This window comes from Anopheles merus, unplaced genomic scaffold (assembly GCF_017562075.2).
Source record: "Anopheles merus strain MAF unplaced genomic scaffold, AmerM5.1 LNR4000213, whole genome shotgun sequence".
Classification (NCBI taxonomy): domain Eukaryota; kingdom Metazoa; phylum Arthropoda; class Insecta; order Diptera; family Culicidae; genus Anopheles; species Anopheles merus.
Genome location: NW_024427793.1, coordinates 1 through 16,997, shown reverse-complemented (window position 1 = coordinate 16,997; position 16,997 = coordinate 1). Strand labels below are relative to the sequence as shown.

Here is a 16,997-nt window from a genome sequence, read left to right as displayed (position 1 = left end):
CGGTGGTTTACGTTCTACGCTACGGGTCTGCTGAGCCGGCAGCTTTGTTTCATGCCAGTGACGCAATGTGTTTTGGTTATTTTTACTTCTGTTGCTTGTACGTTGTCTCAGCCATAGTGTGCTGTTCTAATGACATTTTTTGTTTGCAAACGATTGTGTTTCGTTGTTTGCAGCAGCATCAGCATTTAAACATAGAAAGTACCACATAACGGTGAAAGTACAACACACTTACAAAATAGTTTTTTTTTTTTGTGTATTCGGGAAATCCGCTGACAAACCACACTTGATGGTGTTTACATTCATATACTACTTCATGAAAAGAGAAAATAGTTACAGCATTCCTTACCATTCCGACTTAGTGTCGTTCTTTTGTGGGTAAAAGTAAGGCTTAGCCCTCTACGTTACGCTAGCGTTACGCGTAACGCCAGTTTACCACAAACCCAAGCAGCATTTTTTTGAACGCCTGTTTTAACCGTCGTGGATGAGCAAATTGATTGATAACAATGTCTAATAATCGAAATCTAATGAATGTTCAGCAATCGTTCATAAGGTTTAGATTAATTGATGATTCATTAAAATAAAAACAAATTATGACTATTACCTTACTATATTTGATATTCATTAATGTTATTTAATTTAAGAATTACTTTTAAAACAATTTAAATATTAAAATGCTTATACATTTCTTAGCCCACTATTGGTGTAGAACTATTATATTGAAATTATAATCAATGTGCAAATTTATTTATAAACCTAATTCATCGCCTTTATAATTTTTTTTTTTTCTTTGGCTCAACAACCGAAACCGGCTCAAGGCCTGCCAGCCCATTTGTGGGGTTGGCTTTCAGTGACTTATTGATTTCCCCCCATAGCAGGATAGTCAGTCCTACGTATGGCGGCACGGTCTGTTTGGGGCTTGAACCCATGACGGGCATGTTGTTAAGTCGTACGAGTTGACGACTGTACCATGAGACCGGCATGAGACGGCCTTTATAATAGTGCCTTTAAACTAAATGTAATTATGATTTAAAATGGCCAGAAACGTAGATTTCATAGATAATAAATACATGTCATATATTTAACTTAATTACATATGTTTTACATATTATTTTATTTTCTGCTTTTGGAAATGTTACTCCAATTAAAGCTTCATGAGTTTTTAGAACTTTTATTGACTATTTTTCATAAACTTTGTATATAACTTATGTTTCAGAATTAAATTTCCTTGATATTGGTTAATCTTAAAACATAAAACTTTTATTTTCATCGTAGTTTTAAATATTTTTTATTCGAAAAATAGAATCTGGTCGCGTGGACAAAACTATAATAAAAATGTTGCTTGGGAATGTTTCAAGGCATGTAACGCTTCTCCTATGTAACGTAGAGGGCTGAGCCTTACTTTTACCCTTTTGTGTCCGGGATACAAAATATGTTGAATTCAGAAGCGAAACAACTGCAGCACAGCACAAACAAACGCCTTTGCAAAAAGGTATCTTAAGGCAAGGTGTATGGATTTTCTTCAGAAACTGGCAACACTGCGCCGGGCAAACGTCAGTGTCACCAATCGCAACACAAAACATTGACAGACAGCGCGATAATCGGGCGAAAGAAAACGTGCCGCATGTTGTGGAATTTTGCACCATGGCTTCGGTAGCTACTAAAAAGCGTAAAAGCGGAGTAGATATTAAAATCGGTAAGAAACCATCCGTAAAAAGCATGGCCCTTTCATGCACTCCATCTATCAATTGACTAATGGGTTGAATTCTTGAGTTCAGAAGAAAACTGGGAACCCGATGTCACCGTACCGCCCAGGGAGCCAGACGGCGACGACAACGACGATGAGCCGGATAACGGTGCAGAAGGCTCTACCCAAACGAAGGAAGTTGTAGCAGCACTGTGCAAGCAACGGCTCATACCGAGCGATCTGGAACTGCAACTGCAACAGTACTTCAAAGAGCGTCCGCGCATTAAGCCTCTGCCACTGTCACAATCGTTTGTAGACATCGATCTAACCAATCCGGACGAAGAAACGTGGATCATTCAATGCCCTGCCAGCGTTGACGTCAAAGCCGAACTGATGAACAAGAAACTCAACCTTACGGCTCCGCGTTCCACCATCAAAAACTGTTCCGTTCCGCTCGAGGCACACGTACAGTACAACAGGAACGAGCGGGTAATGGGCCTGCAGTCTGGGACACGCGTAAAATCCTTCGTACCGGTCGGGTTTGTGCGCATCCATGAAGCGCTGCCTCCGCTGGCCGAACCAGTACTGCAAGACGCGAGTAATGTCAGCGATGTTACTGTACCCTATCCGGAAGAGCTTCGCGAGCGGCATCCTCTGCTCGGCTACGATTTTAAAGAGTATTTAGCATTACCTAAACGCGTCCGGAAGCAGCTCGCGTTAGCTCAGCAGAAGGCCGAACTATTGTACAAAAATACGCCCCTAGTGGTCAGCAACCAATCTCCGCAAACAGCAGACAAAGCTCGAACAGCAGGTACTGGCGAACAAACTGTATCGGTGAAACCAGCGCCAGCTGTCGGAACTCCCTCTAAGTCCAAGAAGCGAAAAGAGCCCCCTCCCGTGGAGGAAAATGCTTTGGAAATAGTACCAGTCAAACAAGAACCACCTTCACCGAAACGGAAGAAGCAACAGAACGACGAAGAGGTGCAAACAGTTAGCGTTAAGCAGGAGGTAACGATGGAAGACGACATTTCCTGGTTGCTCAACATTTAGAGCTTTCAATAAATGGTACCTCAAACTGATGTGGAACTGATAACTGTGGCTTTATTTTCTAAACTTTATCTCCCTCGCATCTCTCTGGCACCTTGCGTTAGATTGTGCGTCAGTTCTGATTTTAACTCCCTGGAATGCTGGTAAAAAAGATAAGGTAAAGTCTTTTGGTGCATTTAGCGAGAAGAGATATTGAACTTCCTTTCATCTACTCGCACCACCACCTCCCACGCGCCTACACTCGATTAATATGTATAGTTTGATTCTGTGCTGTGACCATCGCATAATTAGCCTCACGACGTTTTGCCAAGAAATCCGAAAATGAATCATAGGAAAAGTCGCTCGAACCGGGGCCGAGCGAATCGGAACACACCGTATGCCGCGAGCCCGAGCAAGCCATACTTGACGGTGTACTTCACCATACGATGCCCAAAGCTGGCCGGTGGAATCGTTATGATCGACTCAATGTTGCTGATCTCAACCTTGCCCCAGTGCTTGGCGATGCCGGCTGCGTGGCCAATACCCACTACTCCCACCACTCGTATCGGCTCGGAATGTCCGTCGACCGGGTTGATCTGCGGCCGCGCGGCCAGCTGCAACGAATGGCACAGGTAGAGATCACGCTCGTGGATGAACACTCGCCCGAAGGCGGGATACTCGCCGGCCATTTCGAGCATTATCTCCTCGAGCAGGTCCTTCCGCTTGCATTGCTCCACCTCCTCGATACTAATGTCGTCATCGATGAACAGCAGCTTCGGAAGTAACTTGATCGTTTGCCACAGGGACAGGCCACGCAGGGCACGGTGCAGCGTCACTTTGATCTCGCGGTCGCCAAGCTGTATGACGCAGTTCGGGATCTGCTGAGCCTCCTTGACCGCGCACCGAAACTCTCCGCCCGGCGCCATGCCTAGCTTCTTGGTGAACTTAGCGTTCATGTTTAACAGCAGAATGTAGAATATGCCATTGACCATACCATTCGTCCGGATGATCTGACGCATTTTGGCCACGTTCATATCTTTCGCTTCCTCCAGCAGCGTTTTCTCGTCGTACTTTAAAATATGCACACGGGACGGGCACAGCTCTAGCATTAATACGTGTGGACGTACGTTTCGCATCACCAGCGAAACGTCCCGCTGCGAGCTTTCGCTAAAATGAGCCGTTCCAACCAAGTACACCTTCGTACCGTCCGGCTTCGTTAGCAGTGTTACTGTCTCTGGAAGATTTCGGTCAAACTCCTCCAGTGTCGCGTACAGTGGAATCGCCGAATCGCTTCCACTTTCTACTGGCAGCTGCGATACGTTAGCCGTTGTGTCGCGAGAATCCTTCTCGCCCTGGGTCGTCGTGGTGGACGTGTCGGACTGCGACATGTTAACACTGACATCGGGAGCTCGGGGCGTACTAGCCGTCAGCACCTCGCCATCCTCCTCCGAGGAGCTCACGAACGATAACGTCACATTGTTGATCGTATCAGACAGCTCACCGGCAGCGCTCAGATCCAGGCTGAGCGTGCTGGCGGTGCTGTTCAGTGCGGTTGTGTCTCCTATCGTGTCGCCCATCTGGTCAAGATTGTTGTTGCGCAAACTGTCCAGTAACTGCAGTGTAGAATCTTTTGCATTTTTCTTCTGTTTGGCTCGAAGTGCCTCATTCCAGTCACCAGTCAGATTCACGTTTTCGATATCTGCGGCCATAGGGGGAAGATTTAGTTTGGAAATTACATAGGAGCACCAGACAAACCATTTACTACCTACCACTATTGCTCAGGTCGGAATTATTTAACTTGTCCGAATCAAGCGTAGAGTTGAACGTCTGATCCAGCGCACTGTTGTATTCCGAGGACGAGCTGATCGGAGAAGACATTGCGCCCCGTAATCACAGATGGCAAACAGGCACAAACTCCACGTTATCACTACCTCAACGAAACGTGATAAACTTTTGCACGAATATCGAGGATGCTGGACGTAACGATGTGAACAAAAAAAAACTCTTCCTGAATGAGCCACGCACTCAAACGCGTTAATGTTATTCACCTGGAATTTTGTTTCTGAACGTCAGCAAAGTGACACCCGATGGTTGCTTGATAACGAAAATGTAAACATGAAACGAGTGGGAGTTGCGTGTTAACGATAGGCGAGGATCGATCGATCGAAGATAAGCCGTTTGTCCTTTAACTGATAACGAACGGACTGACCAGCGTAATGTAGAGTTTTATTTGTAGAAATATTTACAATCTCTCAGGAGCACTTTACTTAAAGCCAACAATTTGTTTTGCATGATGTGCCGCCCGTAGAACATAGTGAGAGTTTTTGACGTACAAAAATCGTTGCTTCTCGCACATTTTCTCTACCCATCCTTTACAGACAAAGGTGGAAGGAGGCAGCCATGGAGAACGGTTGACAACCTTCTTTACCGTGTGAACACAACGGTGAATGAGCCACCAAAGAATTGGAAAATAGTTAGAATAATATTTAATAATAATAGAATATAATAGTTAATAGAATTTAAATATTAAATAAACTAAAACAAATATTACCAGACATCATTGGTATGCGGCTCTCCTATGTAGCAGAAGCCTACCAAGGGATCGAGCAGGAGGCAGAGAACCTCGAATTGCAGATAAATGAGGCAAAGACCAAACTGATGGTGGCAACATCAGCGGGCCTACCAATAAATAATCAGAATCTACGTAGGCGTGACGTACAGATAGGTGAACGCACTTTTGAAGTCGTCCCACAATTCACCTATCTTGTGTCAAAGGTCAGCAACGACAATAGCATGGAAGCTGAGTTGCGCGCAAGAATGCTGGCTGCCAACCGGTCTTTCTACAGCCTGAAGAATCAGTTTTTTATGTTTTTTCGATCGCGGAGGTGGTCGAATAAAAGTCACGCGTTGCTAATAAATTTAATAACGTATATTCAGCTTCTTCTTTGTTACACTTGGTGTTGGTTCTGAGGACGCTTCCTTGCTGATTGCTAGTTCTTCAGTGCGCGCTGGTGTTTGGCGGTCAACGTCCGTGACCGCGCAACCGATGACCCCCGGATCGATCACACGCATACATTGACGGATGACCATTTGCTGTCTTCCGTGAGCTACCGCCGTGAATGAGTTCGGGCCAGGTTAGCTCACAACACAGTTCACTTCAAAGAACCTGTCGCGACGGACGAAGCTGGGACTATATAGTACCTATATAGTTCCGGTACTCACATACGCCTCTGAGACATGGACACTGTCCAAATCTGACGAAACCCTCTTAGCCGCGTTCGAGAGGAAGATGCTCAGAAGGATACTTGGCCCCGTATGTGTGGAAGGACAATGGAAATAGACAATGTGGAAGGAGGAGCCGTTAATAGTTAATTACCGGCTTTATCAGATGCCCTCAGCGCCTCAAGGCCCCCAGTTCCCTGTACATAAAACAGTTTATGTGCAGACAGTACATAAAATGCCACCACCGGATCAGCTGAAGCAATAGCAGAACACGTGTATGAGTAAGTGAGATGACGGAGCGAAGATGCTGATATGGCACATCAATTAAATGAAGGAGCCCGTGGGGTCAATGAGGGAGAGGTGGAGGGAGTAGCGGAGTGTATTTAATATTTTGGTCATGTAATTTTGTCCACCAACACAGTCGTAGCCAGCGCCAGCTTTTTGGCGGCCATCTTGAACTCTCAAAACCCCTCGAAACACTTTAAAAAAAACGCTTGCCAGCGAGAGAAAATCGCACCTTTTTTTTTTCTTTTTTTTATAGAGACTTGAAAATCGCACCGAATTGGAGCGTTCGCGAGCTCACAAACTGCAGTACAGGTAGTCCCATAGATACACAGTACCTCTTAGGCCGAAAATACACGTACCGGTTTAAAACTGTTACATTCAGTCAGAACTATATCAAATATTTAATTATGTGGCCAAAACCTCCTTCTACTTCCAAAATTATTGACATATAAATGATATTTTGGCTGGAAATCACGAGATTCGACTTACGCGGAAATTAGGGATATGCGGTATTTTGCGGCCGTTTTCGGTCCCCATTAACCGTGTATTTCGGGGACCGCCTGTAGTTTGTTGCCCGAATTGGATTGATTTACAATTAGTCGTTCATTACTTTGCCACATTGTCAACGAGCCCAAGGTTGATACAGCTTTTTGAAATGCATTCAAATGTTGTAGCCGTTGCGCGCTTCAATTCCCATTCTAAGTGATTGTACTGGTGGGAAAAAGGATAAAGGGAATGAAAAGCTTTTTTTAAATTTTCAACCCCGAAAAGGACTTCAACAGATGAGGCATTTTTTGCAATCAAAATTTCATACCTCTTGCGACACTGGTACAACACTGGCGATTTTAAGCAAACGCGGAACAGCGCTGGTGAATTTGAACAAATGCGGAAATACCACTTTCTCAATAATATATTTCAAAGCACAACAGAAGTAATTGCATTTTATATGTCTTTTTATCATGTAGGGAAAATGTTTTCTTATGCACCTTTAAACCATTCGACAATCGACAGTTATTCTCACGCGGGTCGTGCAGCAGATCCCACCAGGGAGCCACAGAACCGTTGCTGTGCTTGTTTGCCCTTCGCACATAGCGTTCACTGCCTTCAATGTTACAACTGCACACTTTATATCTCTCTTCCGTTTTCTTTACTGTTCCACGACATAGGAACAGGCAGTCATTTGCATGCCCTTCTGCCTAATGCGATACGCACTTTCTAATACTTATACTCTTTTTCTTTCTATCTGGCCACGCATTCGATCCATCTTCAATTAACACAAAACAGCCTCCTCGACCTACTAGTCATCCTGTTACAAGCTGTTAGTATTTTATCATTTTTACAAGAAAAATCTTTTTTAAGGATTGGTACTTTGATTTACTAAATTACTTGCTCAACGCAATAAACTTCTCTGTTATTCGGCATGTTATTTACTACACATCACCACCTTCACTCTACACGAAAAATGTGTGGCCATCGCAAAAGTGTTGTGTATAATAAATTGATAATTAATTGATAGTAAAACAATATAGAAGTGAAAGTAGAACATATAGCCACTGCTTCGGTAAAAATTCATAACGAGCATTGTCTATGTCGTATAAATTGTATAAATTGAATGAACTGTAGATGGAAAGGTTTCTTACTTGCGGGACGATGTTTCGATGAACCACATGGCGAAGGAAAACAAACTAAAGAAGATAAAGGATGATACTGTTAGGTTACATAATTCGAAACAAATTACGAAGCATAAATATAACGTACATAGCACATCGAAGCATATTTCATTCCATTCCCCATCTACCAGGCATACGGCAGCATCCACCTTATTATGCGCTTCCCCTACATTCTATTCTTTTATCATTTCGTTTTGCTACTCAGTCTTTATTCGGCATGGTAGTTCTAAATTCTGAAAATAAAAGGGTGAGTAGTAAAGAATGAATGAGTAACCTAAATTATGATCTTTAATTTAAGGTCGGGGCTCAAATTCAACCATAAAAAAGGGAAAGAAAGGGAAAAGAAAAAAAGAATATTTTAATGCCGCGCAAACTATGAGTTACCTGCCTTTACAATATTATGTTTCTTTTCTTTTTATTGTTAATTGGATGCTACCGTTGTTTCCTTATAGCTTCAATCTTTAAACTAAAAAAAGCATCCATGTGGTTTGTTGTTTCGTGTTCTCCCATTGAGTTTCCATTCCCGAACAAACTGTTGCCTGTTTGGATTGTATGCTATGTTTTAGAGAGGTTTAAAATAAAAGCTTTGGATGTGTAGTTATTTCCTTCCTTTCCTTTGCCATTATCTTATGGAATGGGAAAAGACACCCTAGCATAGAGCGTTGTTTGCCTTTCTGTTGCCTTCGTACTAATTAGACAGCGATGGATAGTCAATCCCATACTTTTAGCCATCGCTGCAATTGTTCATTTGTTTGGTGTTTCAACACATTATACGTTAATTTTAACCGAATTTTAAAATGAATGCTCTTCACACCACCCTCACAATGCTCCTCTAATCGCTGATCGTCCATCATGCATGGCTAAAATTTGGGTTGGGTGTTTCTCCTCGGTTGGAAACTCAGAAGGAAGAAGCTCTAACTGCATGTTTAATAACGCATGCATGCGTAGCAATCTTTGAGCGCGCTATTATCAACCGTTCGAAAGGTATCATTCTACCATTTTGACAATACGCGGTGTCTCACTCACTAGTTTTTGAGTTATTCTTTCCATATACACATTCTTCCCTCCTTAAAGAAGTTCGGTCATATGTAGCTCAGCTCTTGAGACTATTTCTTTCATCATACCATACCGCAGATCGGCCATAAGATAGTCTGCTACTACTGTGCAAAGGTATGTAAATGTGTGTATTTCGAGACATTAACCGAACTGTTTGTTTACGTACTTTCACTTTACGTTCATATTCGTCACTAGTTGTAATATTATTTTTTTGTTTTATATTTTGTTGCAGCTTTGTCTCCGTTCCGATCATGCACTTGTGCATGAGTACGCCAGTACGGTGTTTATCTCCATCGCTTCATTGCCCTTTTCCGTGGCTTCTAGCCCTAGCCTGCATGCTACACGCATCTACTAGAAACTGTAGATGGATCTGTATGGGGGGGGGGGAGGCGAGTGGATCTGCGGACCCTTTCCGTGTGTCCGGTGGGTGGTCCATGTTAATTCATTCCCTCTGTCCAGTCCTTCGTAATGCTTCTATTAACTGATTTATTTACTTCTATGTCGTCCATCTTATTTAGATCATTTCATTATCAACTAAAATTAAGAGCATCCTCCTCCTGCTCTACCATCGTCACTAAACTGCTTTCTTTCTTCCCTTCCAAAGACCCCATTATTTTCTTTTAGCGTCATTTTTGTGTTTTTTTTCATTCTAACTAATTCTTACTTTTCTGCTGTGGCTTCTATTTGCTTTGCTTCCTAACGCTTACGTGTATGATCCCTTCCATTTCGTTTGTTGTGTATGTTGCTAGATGTCGCTAGTTTGTAGCTGTCAGTATCCTCTTAGTCTTTTCCGGTTTTAAAAACTAAACCTACTCAAAAGATAGATTTTACACACGAACCAATTGAAACAAAATGGTACGTCCTTATCTGTCACCAGCGCCACACACTAGCCAGTGAGTGTGTTTAGCTTCTGTTTGTACAACACAACGATTCTTGCAAAACATGCAGAGCCATATCTGACAAAATCTGACAATCTGATCTCTTTGAAATTTTCAATCACATGCCAAGGAATTACAAACATTCCAAAGCTGAGTTTGCTTCCCTGTTAACAGCATTCATTGCCATCGTCATATTCATTTCTGTGTTTAGCTTATTAATTGAGCAGTGCTTCCATCGTGTAAGGATGTGGCGGTTGTTGTTGAGATTGGTTCTGTTGTCGTTGTAAAAGATGACTATGTTGATGATAGTTGCTGTGGTGTGATATCGGTGGCGCCAGTTGCGAAGAATGCTGTTGATGATGCTGTTGATATTGCTGATGCTGAAGCAGCAGTTGCTGTTGCTGCTGTTGATGTAATTGATGTTGCTGTAGTTGGGAACTATTGTAGTGGCGCAAATTTGGCTCATGTAGATGCTGTGGCTGTTGCTGCTGCATTCCTTGCTGAGTGGTCTGGGGATGTGGTAGGTGAAGGTGGGAATGATACTGCTGATGCGAGTGCCGTTGTGAATTGGACTGTTGCTGACGGTGGTGCTGTTGCTGTAGCTGTGGCTGTTGTTGCTGTTGCTGTTGCTGTTGGTGATGATGCTGATGAAGATGGTGGTGATGCTGTTGCTGGGAAAAGTGCATGTTCTTCGGCGGTTCGGGTCAGTCTAAGATTACAACCTGCAGATCATTTTTATTGCTGTCGGTAGCGACCACACTAGCACCACTACCTCCACCTCCGCTACTGCTGCTATTACCACTATTGTTGTTACTACTGCTACTGTTCGTTAGACCAGTCGCGCCGGAAGACACTAGCGACGTTCCGGTGGATCCTCCAGACAGTGAAGGTACGCCTCCCACTGACGATATAACAGTGCCTCCCGTTGCTCCCAGCGTTCCGCTGAGAGCAAGAGTCGAGGCCGCTGACAGTGGATGAACTCCTGCCAGGGCTGCTGCCGCCGCTAGGTTGAGATTTAGATTCGCTGAGGTGGGATGTTGTACAGCACTCGCCGCAGCTAGTTGTGCCGCGTGACCCAGCTGGGCTGTGAGCTGCGCCGGCAGACTAGGTGTCACAGACGCCACTGGCAAGAGGGCTGCCACGATCGTCGAGTACTTGGGATGCAAATTTCGCCAAGGTTTTCGTGCTGCACGACGCAACTCTACTATTGGAATTTCCCGCCGTAGTTTACTGTCGAAAATGAATTAAATATATAGATAATCAAACATGTCCAATCGGATTGTGCTTAGAAAGATATAAGGGGTTATGTTCTACGAAAAAAAAACAATACATACCGCCCAGCTTTGGTGGAACGGTAGAACACATCATCCGGAGCATCGTTCCAGCTGATCACCTGTTTTCGTCCCGAACCAGTTCGAGCCATCTGGGCAATTTTTGGTTTTCCATTCATCTGTAAGGGATTATGATCATAAAACAAGTTTAAATGCTGTTCTCATTTCACTCTCACGAGTTTGTTTGGTTTTTCGACTTACATGATGTCGAGGAAGAGGTTGTCCAGCGGATTGAGCAGCTGCAATCATAGCCGCATATTGTTCGGGAGTTGGCCGATGTGACGGTCTGGGATCTTTGTTAGGCCGCTTAGCCGGCGGTGCCACAGTAGCTAAAATAATAGATTATTTTACGTTTTAGAGTAAGGTTAATATTTAAAAAAAAAAAACAACAAAAAAAAACACATTCTTACCATCGATACCATTTGCATCTTCGTACGGACGTCGTTTCAATGACGTCGCCACAGATGAACTCCCTGTTGGGGTCGGCCCGCGCGGTGGACTGCTAGTCGACATAGCGCTTGCATGTAGATTTATCGCTGGCATACCACTATTAGCGATCGTCCCGGTAGCCACACCTGTACTACCCGTGCTTCCGCTTCCAGTCACAGCAGAGCAAGCAGTCCCAACGGAGTTGCTGTTTGTACCACTGACTACAATCGGCGTTACCGCTAGTCCCCCGGACCCGACCAACGGAGCTAATTTACCGCTCAACGCACCACCCACCGTTCCCGGAATTGTTGCTGCGCCACCCAGAATACCCGCCGCCGGCGAGGTGACCGCATTCGGTGGCTTGCCAGCCTCTTCACCCTTATTTGGTATCCGGTCGTACAACAGTGTGCCGTCCGGAGCTTTCGGTGGTTTCGGAAAAGCTACCACATCTGGCTTGGGCATGTTTTCTTTCGGTGTCAATACCAACCATTCGTTAACACTAACGCCCGGGTTTCCAAGTCTGTTTGCAATCTGTGTCACGCTGCCGCGATCCTTCTTGCGGAACGTAAGCAACCGACGGATGTCCGATGCACTTTTCCCAGCTTCGGCGTTAGCAACTGCAAGTGTGATTTACATGTTACACAGTTACCGATGGTACCTGTTTTTTCGGGATGGATTGTATTACTTACACTCTTGCTTCACGCTGGCAATGTTGATCGCGTAAGACGGTTGACGGGCCGCCTTCTTCGAACGTATTATGTGACGACATAACCGCCGTGACAACCGCGTCGTTAGAGTCGTGTGCAAATAGAATGCAGTTCGAGTTTTCATTATAGGCCGAGGTGAACCAGATCGTATCTGTATGCCGTGTGCTTGTGCGTAGTGCCTAGCGAGGTGGGCCTTCAGTTTAAACTCCTTACCACAGTTCACAATCGAACATTTAAAGGAAGGGCTGAAATGATGACGAAGCACAAATGGAACGGGTTCAAATGTCGTTTTTCTTCTTCTTCTTCTTCTTCTTCGGCACACATACCTGTGCGGTCGATGGTTACTTAAACCGCCCGGGGATGCGGTGGCCACGGTCGCACCTCCAAGCCCTCCAATAGGACCGGAACTAGCCACTATTGTTAGATCGTCGTCAATATCGCTCCCGGTGTTACGCTTCTTCAGCGAAACTGGTGAAGCATTGCTGCTACTGGTGTTGATCGTGGCCACCGGATCGACCTCCCCGTTGTCCGCTAGCCTAGATGCAACCTTAAGGCCTCCGTAACGCTTCCAATAGGTCCAACAGTTCTGACACAGCCGATTGTTGAGGTGCACTGGACCCCAGGAGTACCACTAGTAGTAGGGAAACAAAATGCCGGTTAATGCAGTGGGTTACAACACCCCGCTCATACACATTTTCCTATTTAATTCGTACCTGTGGCGAAGCCATAGTAGCACAAGATTCACATGCCTTGGTACTGCTATAAATCATCATGTCCACGCTGCCCCCATTAGAATTTCCATTCAATATGCCCTTGTTGTTGTTTGTTATCAATGCCGGGCTCGGTTTGGTGTAGTTCGGAATGTAGACCTGCTTCAACTTGGATTCCGCTTCGACCGCCTTCACACGTTTCTGCTGCACGTAGCGATCCGTCGTTTTCCACATGTAGTAGTATTCCACTATGCTTTTTAACGTCTTCCACGGCAGCTGAAATAACAATCAAAGAAAGTAATCGTTACTATTTTTTAACAACCATTTGCAGCATGCCCACACACACGATACACTATTCTTCAGCCAATTGTGACCATTGTCTACCAGATACTGGTCACAAGCTCGCTACTTAACTCACAGATACAGAGACAGGGGGGAGGGGGAATGATAGAAAATCCTCAAAAGGTACTTTACTGCCATTTACTCACAAAGTCGTTTCTGATATCGTTGAAGTCCTTGCCGTACTTATCGAGCGCATCTTCGAACAGGTTCGCCTCAGAGGCGCTCCATTCCTCCATCTCGTCCCGGCAAAGAACAGGCCCACTCGATGGAACCAGCGAACACATTGCAGTCTCTATCGAATAGTTGTGTTTGTGGAGTGTGTCCATAGCATGAAACTGCGGATTATAAAACGTCGAATACGGTAAGCGACTAGGGTGATATTTCGCAAGCTACCAGGAGGATGTTCATCGCTCCCCACTCACCAAGGTAATATCACGGCTTGCAGCTGCAGCGGACATATGCAGGGACGGTTGCTTGACAGAGCTGGTACAGTCGAGCGCCCTCGCAAAGGTGCCTACCGAACGCGAAACTACCAGAAACTGATCGATCTTCTTGTCGGTAAGCGAATGCTGCGGCGTCCAAACAAGCGTCTCCAATTCCTCTAGGTTGCGTTCATCCTTTTCGCCTGGTTTCAGCATTTGCTGCAGATCTGTCTGATAACGAGCACCGACACGAATTTCACCCTTATCCGCTAGCAACGTTTTCTGAGTCGGATCGAATACGAGGCAGTAAAAAAACGTGTCCTGCAAGAGCGAGATAAAGGAAATTAAACAGTAGGTAAACCGCACTAAGTTCAGCCTAACATTGACCAACAACACGTCGGATTTACTCGATCACCAGTTTCATAATGTCGCCGGTTTGGAAATCGATCCTTTACTACTACTCACGTCTTTGTTCAAGTAACTGAGCAATGATTCCTCTTCGTTCAGCAGCGTTACGGAACACCTTCCCCGTATCTGGGTGGCGGGAAGTGTTTCGACTTGGCGCGACAAGAACAGTTCTCGCTGCTTCATCTGATGTCGTTGTTTTGGGTTAAGATGTTCCCCCCGTTCACTACCGCCGCCACCATTGTTGGGACTGTTGTTTCGTTCCTCCTCCAAAGCGACTGTAAATGGAATGTTAAAACAAGGAGCTACAGTTAAGGATTGCACATACAAATATTAAAAATATAATTTAAGTAATATAAACACCGAGAATCATTGCATCAAATAAATGGCATCGGCAGAAACGATTAATAGCTATTCGCGTTAAACCCTCGACTCAATTACTGCCGATATTGTTCGAAAGATTTTTTTTTTAAATTCCTTATATTTATGCATGTGCCTGGCGAAATTCAAATTAATTAACCCTGTACATAACGCGCATTTGCCGGTTTTTAGATGCTAGGACCAACTGATCGAAAGCAAGCAGACTATCCAACTACGGATAGCGTAACAAGCTACGGACATACACAGTAAGAAGGAAAATATATCATCCTCTTCTTGCTTCCTTCCCCAATGTACTCCAAACCCGCGGCGCCTCGGAAAAAATCGTCGCTTGACTCTTTTGCTGCTTGCCATCATCAGCATCGTGCGAAACAACAACCGGAAGGCGACCGTATTAATTAAGCATGCATGCAATCAATTTCATGCATGTTCGCGTCATCGTCGTTTTAGCGTTTGGCCAGTATGGACAGCATCATCGTATACGCATTTTATGCACCGCACCATGCTAAGCCCGTTGCATTGCCACCTACACATGCAATCATGAATCCGGAGCCTAAGCTTCTATGTGCTTTTAGAGTTAGCGAAAACGTAAAATTTTGTCTCTGATATCACAAATTGAGCAAGCAATATGTAAAAGAGCGAGGAAAGTGAACTGATTTAGAGTCACTTTGTGTGTGTTTTTCTTTGTCTTACCGAGGCTTCAAGGCCGAACAATCGGGTTCATATAATGACAATCAAGGAATCAATTACAAACTATCTTATTTTAAGTAAAATTCGAAAATCGTAGTATTTTTGTGACAGTTTTGTTGTTCTTGTTTCCGTTCAAACCCTACAAGCGTTTTTTTCATCCACATTCGCCTTAACATCACTCGAATGTCTGCTGCTCCGTTGCACTACGTGATATCGCGGCCAGTGCGACCGGAAACGTGCGCTGGTCGAATTTGCAACGCCGCATTGTGAAGGATTTTCTATCAAATACAGGTCCAACCATCCCCACCCACCGTCCATATCCACACAAACGTTCGAACGATTTCGATTTTCCCACAGCATTCTATATAAAGCATCACGAGCTGCAGGGTGTTATGGTAAGGACCACACTGCCGCCTTCACTCAACAACCCACTCCTCCTCTCCCCCCTCTCGCCCCACTCACCCATTCATTCCATTTCACTCCCCCATCACGCACATAATGACGCTGTATTTGCGCTTTGTTTACGCACACCATTACGCATGCAAGTCCGTTTGCTGCTGTTTGCCTGATTTCGGATTCCAGCACAACACACAAATCAATGGTGTCCTTTTCTGTTCTTCCGACCTGATCCCCGCCGTAACCGCCGACACCACCATCTGCCATTTCCGTCCCGCGCCAACGATGCTTTGGGTTCCGATATCCCTTCTTGATTGGGTGGAAACTGGTTGGCTTTTCCCTTCTATTTTGCGAGTGCAATTTAAACGCAACCCGGGCGCAATGTGTACGCAAGCAAATAGGCCTCACACTCACGTACACATACAAATACATAAGCAACCAGGGTACGGTACACCGACCGGTGTGGTGTGTGAGCGTGGAAAACCTTTGCCGCAGTTTCTACAAAGCTCGCGCGCCTTGTCTGCCCGGGTTAGAAGAGTGAGCCAAAAACGGTAGGGAAAGGGTGTTGTGCTTCACAGGTCCACTGCCTGTCTCAGAGTAAAGGACTTTGAAGCAGAAATTTAATATACGCGGGTATATTCGTATTCTAGCGCGTCCGTACGTGTGTCTGGGTTTCGGTTTTAGTTTATTTTCTTCTTTTTTTACGTAAGGGAAAGGTTGTTAGCTTGAGAGGTGGACCGGACCAGGACGGTTCGAGGTGATGGTTGAGGTTAGAATTGATGAGGTTTTTTTAGCATGCATCCCATTGCGCCAGTCACACCGAGCAGAACGAGAAGGTGATGGTGGTGGTGGAGTGGTTGAGTGTGAGTGCCCACTTCAGTTTTTGGCGAAATTCGATTTTCGGTTCACGTCTCGCACCTCTCCCTTCTAACATCAATTACCTTCCAGCTCCCATGGGCGACCGAGCGCTTCATCCTGTCCCATATGCGGGAAAGCTGCCGAAGCGTGGAAAAGTTTGACAGACTTCCATGGCAACATGACGACCAGAGTATTAGTTATTGGGTTTAGGCCTGCAATGGGGTTGTGCGTTAATCGACCACGATCACTATGGAACCAATTCTGACTGACTTTCTCATCTTTCACGAATATTACACATAATGTGGAAGTTAATGATGTATTTGAATATCCACATACACCTTTGTTACTTACATACATACACACATACACCGTACATACTTTGTTTTGTTTTTTTTTTTTCAACGTAACTTGAATGTCAGTACTTAATATGAACTATGTATATTATTCGATAATTCATTAAACTGGTAGTTAAATTAAAAACGTAGGACACCAAACATTAAATAACCTT

General features: G+C 44.7%; 3 protein-coding genes across 3 annotated transcripts; 1 reads left to right on the top strand and 2 right to left on the bottom strand.

The window, feature by feature from the left end:
* The first annotated feature begins 1,479 nt into the window (after positions 1-1,479).
* Positions 1,480-2,777, top strand: LOC121601880. The gene is made up of 2 exons (XM_041930689.1): positions 1,480-1,693; positions 1,776-2,777. Exons 1-2 carry the CDS (start codon positions 1,642-1,644, stop codon positions 2,732-2,734), a joined length of 1,011 nt encoding a protein of 336 aa, XP_041786623.1. The 5' UTR covers positions 1,480-1,641; the 3' UTR covers positions 2,735-2,777.
* LOC121601879 (traB domain-containing protein-like) lies at positions 2,766-5,030 on the bottom strand. The gene is made up of 3 exons (XM_041930687.1): positions 4,759-5,030; positions 4,480-4,683; positions 2,766-4,409 (listed from the first exon to the last, which is right to left on the bottom strand). Exons 2-3 carry the CDS (start codon positions 4,586-4,588, stop codon positions 3,058-3,060), a joined length of 1,461 nt encoding a protein of 486 aa, XP_041786621.1. The 5' UTR covers positions 4,589-4,683; positions 4,759-5,030; the 3' UTR covers positions 2,766-3,057.
* A 5,411-nt stretch (positions 5,031-10,441) lies between these two features.
* On the bottom strand, positions 10,442-15,716 carry LOC121601872 (metastasis-associated protein MTA1-like). Its single transcript, XM_041930682.1, has 11 exons — positions 15,698-15,716; positions 14,228-14,445; positions 13,763-14,083; positions 13,487-13,675; positions 13,002-13,274; positions 12,615-12,919; positions 12,271-12,533; positions 11,563-12,198; positions 11,354-11,481; positions 11,156-11,271; positions 10,442-11,051 (listed from the first exon to the last, which is right to left on the bottom strand). The coding sequence occupies exons 1-11, from the start codon at positions 15,699-15,701 to the stop codon at positions 10,526-10,528; spliced, it is 2,979 nt and encodes a 992-aa protein (XP_041786616.1). The 5' UTR covers positions 15,702-15,716; the 3' UTR covers positions 10,442-10,525.
* Positions 15,717-16,997: the final 1,281 nt, after the last annotated feature.

Bases quoted from the DNA above. Each gene is read 5' to 3' on its own strand.
- LOC121601880 (XM_041930689.1), top strand. From the start codon at position 1,642: ATGGCTTCGGTAGCTACTAAAAAGCGTAAAAGCGGAGTAGATATTAAA. The intron at 1,694-1,775 runs GTAAGAAACCAT...TCTTGAGTTCAG, and splicing joins CGGAGTAGATATTAAAATCG to AAGAAAACTGGGAACCCGAT.
- LOC121601879 (XM_041930687.1), bottom strand. From the start codon at position 4,588: ATGTCTTCTCCGATCAGCTCGTCCTCGGAATACAACAGTGCGCTGGAT. The intron at 4,410-4,479 runs GTAGGTAGTAAA...CTATGGCCGCAG, and splicing joins TTCCGACCTGAGCAATAGTG to ATATCGAAAACGTGAATCTG.
- LOC121601872 (XM_041930682.1), bottom strand. The intron at 13,676-13,762 runs GTGAGTGGGGAG...TATAATCCGCAG, and splicing joins CAAGCCGTGATATTACCTTG to TTTCATGCTATGGACACACT. The intron at 11,482-11,562 runs GTAAGAATGTGT...CTATTATTTTAG, and splicing joins AGATGCAAATGGTATCGATG to CTACTGTGGCACCGCCGGCT.